Source organism: Camellia sinensis, chromosome 5 (assembly GCF_055761805.1).
Source record: "Camellia sinensis isolate YWXY chromosome 5, ASM5576180v1, whole genome shotgun sequence".
Lineage (NCBI taxonomy): Eukaryota > Viridiplantae > Streptophyta > Magnoliopsida > Ericales > Theaceae > Camellia > Camellia sinensis.
This window is the reverse complement of record NC_138965.1, coordinates 119,209,310-119,218,221: the sequence shown is the minus strand read 5'-3', so window position 1 is coordinate 119,218,221 and position 8,912 is coordinate 119,209,310. Positions and strand designations below refer to the sequence as shown.

The window sequence follows — 8,912 nt, the reverse complement described above, 5'->3', positions numbered from 1 at the left end:
TATTCACTTGGGATTTCTAAGACTGACCCTCCCTTCTACACATCATCTGATAGTAACCTACGAACCACACACTATCGCGTATCGTACTAAACAAAACCTCCTTATTTTGCAAGCTATCTTACTCCCATACTGAATCCCTCAATAACCCATAGGGTCCACTCTTCATTCCAAATCTTATTTTTCATTCATCCCGAGAGTACCACCAGGATGTTACTGCTAGACAACCACCATGAACCAAACTCGACACCGCCGCGCGTCACTGGCGAGGCTTTCAAAGATTCACCATTCTAACTTTCCAGAGGAGCAAAAGTCTTCAACCTTCTCATTTTCATCCCAAACCTTTCTTCGCAGAGACCATACCACAGTGACTCTACTTATGGGTCACACCCAAACCATGGGTTATACACCCAACCAATCCCATCGCTGGTATCACTTGGTCTACTCGGTATCAAGGTGCAAACCTATCATATTCTACCACCATAAAGGAGTCTGGAAACTTAAGAAGCATCCATTACACCACCGCTCAGGATATAACACCAGCTGCTCACCACACACCACTCCTCGATGCCAACAACCACTATCCTATAGGGGATCTCATACTTCCTCTAATAAGACTACCAATCAGTACATATGCAAATTTGGCGACGTTACCTATCATGAAGGGATAAGTCTGATCCTAATGAAGTTATGCACTATGCCTCCGTTCAACATCATGTCAAATATATACAACACCAAGTATTAATCACACACTTCACATCCCCTCGAGGAGTTCTCCCGACAAAAGATCAAAAATCTTTACCGAACACATAAGATTAAATGAGTAGCACCCAAGAAGTTCCGTACACCCGGCAAGTATAACTACTCTAGCCCCATAATAGTCCTGATTAGGATACGCATCCTTCAAAATTCTTCCAAATTTGAACGCATGGCTTCTCAGCCCTCATTTTTCCAAACCAAGTCATACGCATAAAGCTACATTATTACCAAGAATTTTATGGTCACACATCAACTTATTACATTAATAAGACTTTAGTGCTACAACAAGCTCCAATCTACCCAATCCATGGAAGTTAACAAACAAAGCATATATATATAAACATATAGTTCAGATGTTTCAACATTCCTAAAACGCATTGGTTACACAATAGAACCCAATGATTACAAAACAATAAACCACCGATTACAAAACGGATTAATCGAAACAAAACCAACCCATCGGTACTACCACTACTGCCGTCCCTTGATGGACCGTCAAAGTTGGTCATCCCCAAACATAAGATAACCTACGAGCTTACAAGCCACGGACAAGAACTACTGTTGTGCCCCAACTGGCCACACCTGGAACAACTGTGGACTTCCCCAAGTGGGACTTGGGAACTCAACTCTCCTGAGGCCCTCGAAGTCTGGCCTGTTTGTCCCCCAAAACGGTATTGCCCTTGCCCAGTCAAATAAGGTTGGACCCGACTAGGTTGTAAAACTCTCAAAGAAGCCCCTCGCTGAGTACAGAAACAACTGATATGACCTTGCTGATTACACACCCAACAAGTAAACGGCTCCTTAGCACAAGACTGGTTCAAAGTCTGAGTTGATGAAGACCCCAATAACTGCTTCCCTACCGAACATTCCGGCTGATTAGATGATTCTGATGGTACAACTATTGGTCAGACTGCCAACCCTGCTCTCTTTTTCTGTGGGCAAGCTAGGGACTTGTGGCCAAGCTGACCACATTCGAAATAAGTGACAACCTTACGTTCACCCTTTCCCAAACCTAGACTCGGCACTGGAAAAGTAGAGCCGGGCTGAGCTCTCTGAAATTGTTGTGGATTAAAACCCTTCTGCCTCTTAAAAGGCCTACCAACACTCTGAATCATAGGAGTCGTCGAAGTGGCCTCCTCCCTAACCCGACCAACACTCAAAACCGTGGCCTCTCCCCTATTTTGCCCCATAGCTAGCACCGCTGCCTCCACATGAGTTGCAGCCCGGACAAGCACACTATAACTCCTATGCCAAGACCCCGTAATCCTTTCACGGATGTCGTCACACAGCCTACTCTCAAATTTCGAACAACGCAATTCCTCCGTCTCCACCAATTCTGGAGCAAACCTCGACAGGTTAGCAAACCATGTTTCAAACTGCACCAAGGGTGTAGTACCTTGGCGTAACCCCACAAACTGTTTCCGCAACTCTTCCCGTGTGGAAGGAGGGAAATCACAACTTCCTCGTCTAGTCATCCTAGTAAAAGTAACAAAGGTATTAGCACAACAACAAGGGTGCCGAAACTATAACACTAGCGTCCTAACACGATGGACGACTGTAATTCATTCCATGTAAGCACATAAACACCTAAGCACTTACGAATTTCATTTCCGGATAATGATAGTCCCGAGGCGTTACTAGAGTTCCGGTTAGAAACAACATTGATCAGGTGCCTTTCCAACAGGACTCCCAGAAACCCAAGGATCCAATCAACATCCAAGAAACTACATTCCATACCCACATAGTTACATAAACATGTTATCACATAAGCACATAACATTACATCTAAGTCTCTAATAAGCGAGACAAACCCATTGTGATACTAGTCACTTCCCACGTACCCAAAGTATTCGAACCCGGTACGCTTTGATACCAAGTTGTAACAGCCTCAAAATTATAGCATTAATCCCATCAATTTAGACATACATTGATATAAGAGATAAACATCATTCTATTCATCAGAGTAATTCTTTACAAAAGCATTACATGTTAACAACAAAAGCAAATGCCCTACGGGCTTACAGTTTTCCAAGTTAACACTTGGTTACAAAGAGGAGAGTACTAACTCAAATACACATTAAGCCCTTGGCTTGAAATTACATGTAATACAACAAAAGATAACACAACCACAAACGTCTGCCTACCTCTAGCCTCTCGAGCTATGTCCTTGGAGGTGGCATGCTTCCTATACCTAAAAATGGTGTCCCATATAGGGTGAGCCATAGCCCAGTAGAAATACACTAAACCAACTATAAGCAATGACTAAAAGATTAGCAGTTGATAGATGGTCAACACTTGTACACTCGTTTACCTCACATTACTGTTCCATGACATTCGTGTCCGTGTTACAATTCACTTTCCATTTCTTATTCAACTTAGAGTTTGAAAACAAGGCTCAGTGCCTTGGCCAAATCATTTGATGAGATCATAATTCCCCACTAGAATACTTTCAAAATTCGTGATGGATATACATGTTGGTGTTATATCTAAGTCAAACAAAACATTTCCATATTTCTCAACGATATACATTTTAGTGCTATATCAAATCAAACAAACAATTCCATATTTCACGAATGATAATGATATACATTGTAGTGCTATATCAAATCAAGACAAACACTTCCATAAGTCTCAAATAATACACATTGTAGTGCTGTATTAAATGAAAAAAAAAAAAAAAACACTTCTAATTCGCAGCCTGATACACATTGTAGTGCTGTATCACTGTCACAAGATTTGGTTTAGAGGTTCAGCCCCATTCTTCCAATAAACCGTGGAGTACAGCCCCTTTCTCCTCCCACACAATACAATGTATATAAACAATTATCATATACAAATTCAACCTATCAATACAACATTTTGATGTATTAAACCAATTGCCATGTTCATTAGCATACTCAATAGATTAGCTTTAGTTTGCCTAATCATCATACATTGCCTACAACAATCAAGACTATCCTCCACCGATAGTCCAATACAGTTATTTCTAAATAGGAAATAAATGCACCAATTTGATATATTATCAACAGTTTAACTAGGTGAGTGATAAGTGAGTCCAACTACACCCTTTAACCCCATATCTTTCTAATTTGAATATTTCCTATTCAATTTCTCAATTCCCTAAATTTCTTGTACAAATTAATTTATCAATGTAATTAGGGCTTTACCCATAATCTACATAACAACACTAAGGTTCCATTTTCTTCAATAGTTCAACATTAGCCTCATTTCTCTATATCAAATATGCATATAGGTTTGTATATAACAAACCCCCATCTTTTGTAAAATTACACAAAGACCCAAACTTTCTCAAAAATACCTAACAACCCCCAACATATCAAAATGCTAAAATTCAAAAACAAAACTCATAAGGAGGAGTAGGATATCCCTACCTTTAAGTTAGAGCTCAAACGGAGGAGATGACGAAACTCAAAGTGCTCCAAAACTCAATATGCTCGGATCAAAACGTAGCCCTCGACGATCAACACAACTTTTGTAAAGGTCAAAGGTGAGGAAATCACTCCTACTAGATCAATACTTAGAGAGAAGTTGAGTTTTAGTGAGAGAAGCTCTCAAATGGCTTTTTCGGGAAAGTAAGAGAGAGAAAGGATGTTGAAATGTGATTAAAAAATGCACAGCTGCCAACTGATATACGCATGATCCGCTCGAGCAGAGAATAGAACGCTCGAGCATCAAGCACAAAAACTGGACCCACTCGAGCGCAAGAAGGCCCGCTCGAGCGCCAAGACACAAGGACAAAATACATCCGCTCGAGCGCGAAAACCAGTTCGCTCGAGCATAGATTACCCCCTCTCAGAGCTTTCGCAGACAATGAACACCCCGCTCGAGCGCCAACAGACCCGCTCGAGCGTGACCCGCTCGAGCGTAAAGAAACCCGCTCGAGTGTGAAAAACACATCTGCAGAAGTTTTGCAGAGGCACAGATACTGGAAGTGTGAAAACTCCGCTCGAGCTTGATATGGTCCGCTCGAGCATACAACTAAAAATCCAACTCCGCTCGAGCGCAAGGGTACCCGCTCAAGTGTACCACCAAAACTCTGGGCAACAAGGAAAGGGACTAAGGCTCAACCAGCCTGTTTGAAACACGCCCAACACATCCTAAAACTCAGACATACAGAATCTAAAGGATGACAACATGACATGCAACCACCAACTCCACGGAACCTACGACCGGAACACTGTACATAAAGGGGACAAACCCGGGATCGCTATAACGTACTAGTGTCGTTGTTGGGTTTAAGATCTCATGAGTTGAGTCTTTATAATAGATGTACTAAAATCATGCATCTAGAGGTTTTGTCCTTGGTCATCGGTGGAGGATGACATGGTTGTGTTGAATTGTCGTGTGTGCAATACACCTGTGTTGATTGAACATTGTATGTAATAAAGTGCTATGATACATTATATATATGTATAATTGTTAGGGAGGAGATAGGGGATGTACTCCAGTGTGTGGGAGGAGATAGGGGATGTGCTCTACACATACCTATGTGTTCATATACTTTAACACATTGCTTATGTATCTTGACAGTTTATGTGTATGTATTACACTCGTTGGTTATACTCTGTTGTATTGTGATTATGGGTGTTATACCTTGCGCTTATAATCAGAGGTACCGTTACCTCTAGCTAGCGACTGGAGAACTGACTGCACTGAGAATCTAAAGTATCACACACTTCCAGCTAGCGCCTGGTAAAATGGCATACCGTTGTAAGAGTTGTATCCTTGGCTTACTGTGTATATAGCCCGTAGAGCAGAGTTTTTATTGTTTTGTCTCAGTGTATCTGAGTATATCATGGATTGTGATGGTTACAGTTTTGGAGGGCCGAGTTGCCTCATTTGTTGATTATATACATGTTGATGATTTGTTATCTCCCTTTTATTGAAGGTATGCATGTATAAATATGAATGTATTGGGAACAAACCAAAATGCCATTGTGAGATTTTGGGAAAGTGTAAAGGAAAATTGGGTATTTGAAAGTATGTTTTAAAAAAGGGAAAATCTGTTGTAAGTATGGAAAATGGGAGAAAGGTAATGGGCTTAGAGAAATTGATTTTTCTAAGAAGTTGTTATTGTTATGAAAGTTTGGGAACAAGGGATAATGAAATGAAAGAAAAGATGAACCGCTTATAGCGCTGAATGGGTTGACTATTTTGAGAAAAGTTTATACTTATGTATATTTTTGTATAAACTGTCACATTATTATCCTGGTATGAGATTGAGTATTCATGATCATAGCTATCTGTAAGTTGTTATTGTTGAGGATCATGTAGAGATCTTTACTGGACTATATGTTCATCCCACGTTGTTGAATCTTTTTCAAGTGTTAATCAGGATGTGTTACAAGATGTGGATCTTCTTACTTGTTGGTCACGGGGCCTCTTTGTGTTGGCGGAATGCCATATATGTAAAAGGGTTACACCTTTCTTTTGATTCTTTAATGATGTAAGCCTTCGGGCATTTTATTCAATATGATCATGTTGTATTTACTTTGCATTCGGAGGAGAGAATTGTTATTTATTTCTACTCATGGGACTAAAAAGTTTATTTCCGCGTGTTATCTCTGAACTTGAATTAAGTGAAGGAATTTGGTAATGACTTCGAGTAATAAAAAGTGAGGCGTTACACCAGAGCTGAGCTAAGATTAAGCAACTCTACTGCATGTTCACTAAACCGTCCGGTTAATTCTTGTAGTTGAGAATCTATTGCAGCATAAAAAATATCTACTCGATAATAATGCTCAACTGTAAAGTCATCTTGATGATCACGAGCTCGACCTCTTCTCCTAATATAAGGAGCATTCATATTCGGGACATCTATGTTACATACCTCGCAAAATAATTTCACATTGGCTAGTAAAGCATCCCATTTGTCATCTCTAACCTTTTGTAGAAGTGCCTTGCTAGATGAAACTAGATTCATAGCATTTAAGATGTCTTGAGATTGGTATTGTAAAGCTTGACAAAGTAAATCAGTGATCTCCAACATTTCTTTCATGAGATGCAAAATAAAGACAAATTCAAATGAAGTCAATGTTTTATAAGCTGAGTCTGCATCTCCTCGTTGGGTAGAAGTCGTTCCTTCGTTAATGATGTTAAGAAGAACTTCACATATTGGACTGAATATTTTTATTAAGCTTGAAACTGACTTGAAGTGAGAACTCCAACGAGTATCTCCAGCTCGTTGTAAAGTGCCAATCTTGTTAAGTCCTTTTCCAGTCTCGAACTCATCAATGTTAATCATATGTTCGATTTCAGCAGCTTGCGTAACTTTCAATTCATATTGCGCTTGCATGAGGCACCAACAATATTGACAACAAAAGTCAATTTAGGAAAAAATTTATGAATTGGGATAACATCTTTCGATGCTGCCACTAAAGCCAACTGTAAACGATGTGCAAAACAATGAATATAACAAGCATATGGATAATCACTCAAAACTAATGCTTGTATTCCTTTCCACTCACCTCGCATATTGCTTGCACCATCGTATCCTTGTCCTCGAATATTCTAAATATCTAAATTGTGATGAGACAATACAAAATATATTCCATCTTTTAGGGTTGATGCAGCAGTGTTAGAGACATGAATAAGCCCAAAAAAAGGCTCTCTCACAAAACCAACTTTGTCAACGGATCTCAAAACTATAGCCATTTGCTCTTTCTTTGACTCATCACGAGCTTCATCAGCAATTATGCAATACTTTGCATCACCAATTTCTTCACGAATTGCATTCTTCACTTTGGTTGAAAAAATATGTAAAATTTCTTTGTGAATCTTTGGTGATGTGTAAGAGGCATTTTTTTAGAGTTTTATCCAATACTTTAGCAACATTATCATTATATGATCCCAACAATTTCACTATTTGAAGAAAATTTCCACGATTGATTGAATTTGGCCTTTCATCACGACCTCTAAAAGCACAACCTTGAAATGCAAGCAATCGGATTGTATCAATTGAGACCTTCAATCTTAGTCGATTATCTACAATTTGTTCAGAAGTGAAATTGTCCAATACCTTTTGTATATGTTGAAATTGATTCATCAAGTCTTCACATGATCTCTCGGCAACATTGTGAAAAGAATTAGGATCTTTTCCTATATGATTTAAAAAAGCACATTTTGCTCCATCCCTAACTTTCTTCCAATTCTGAAATCCATCAACAGTGAATGCTTGCTACCCATAATATCCAGATCCACATGGTTTATAAAAAAGAAAGCAAGGGAAACAAAAAGCTACATCTTTTGATGGTGAATATTCCAACCATGACGGAAATAGTTTGAACCATGACGGTTGAAAGCTACGAAGATGAGTTGTTGATCTAGATTTCGGATACTTTAAAAGTATTGGTTGGTATGGACCAGCCTTAATATAAGCTCGTCGAATTTCATCACCTTGATTAACATGATAATCCCAAATCTGTATACGTAATCCAGGATCTCGCTCTAATGAACCAATATCAATTTCTTTAACATCAATTTTTTGAGATTTTGTGGGAGGATTTTCAAGGATATCAACATTGGAAGTTGGCAATGATGTATTGTCAGCATTGACTTATGAGGAACTTGTATTTTTTCTTTTAAAAAATCTATCAATTTTACATGGCTTTCCCATAATATTCTACAAATCAAAATGGAATTCATTACATACATGGTTAATATTTTATTAGAAATTAGAACCAACTGCTAATGTAAAATATAAATATAAATATATATATATATATCTCACAAGACATAGAAAATTTTTGTACCTAGAATAACAAATGCAATTAAAACAAATTTCATATAAATTTAAAAATTCAGAATTCAGATTCAACACATAAATTTTATACAAGTCTCAATTCATTTTAATTTTGAATTTATAACACTTAATCTGAATAAAATTAAATTTGCCCAAATATGATTAAGAAAAGCCCTAGTAATTGAAATCATACGTCCTAATTCATGATTTTTTTTCTTAATATGTAAAATTTAAAAAATTGCAATTGTATCAACATGACATTAAAAAAAAGATAATAAAAGTATTACAAATTGAAAACAACAATAAAAGAGAATATGAATCACATACTTGTAATAATGAGAAGATTAATAGTAGAAGCAAGACTCTTTTTTTTTTTTTTTTTTTGTATCCCAAG

At 38.1% G+C, this 8,912-nt stretch overlaps 1 protein-coding gene across 1 annotated transcript; it reads right to left on the bottom strand.

Annotated features, from left to right (window-relative positions):
• Window positions 1–6,400: 6,400 nt before the first annotated feature.
• On the bottom strand, window positions 6,401–7,021 carry LOC114266212 (uncharacterized). The gene has a single exon (XM_028207100.2). The coding sequence runs from the start codon at window positions 7,019–7,021 to the stop codon at window positions 6,401–6,403; it is 621 nt and encodes a 206-aa protein (XP_028062901.2).
• Window positions 7,022–8,912: the final 1,891 nt, after the last annotated feature.

Bases quoted from the DNA above. Each gene is read 5' to 3' on its own strand.
- LOC114266212 (XM_028207100.2), bottom strand. From the start codon at position 7,021: ATGATTAACATTGATGAGTTCGAGACTGGAAAAGGACTTAACAAGATT.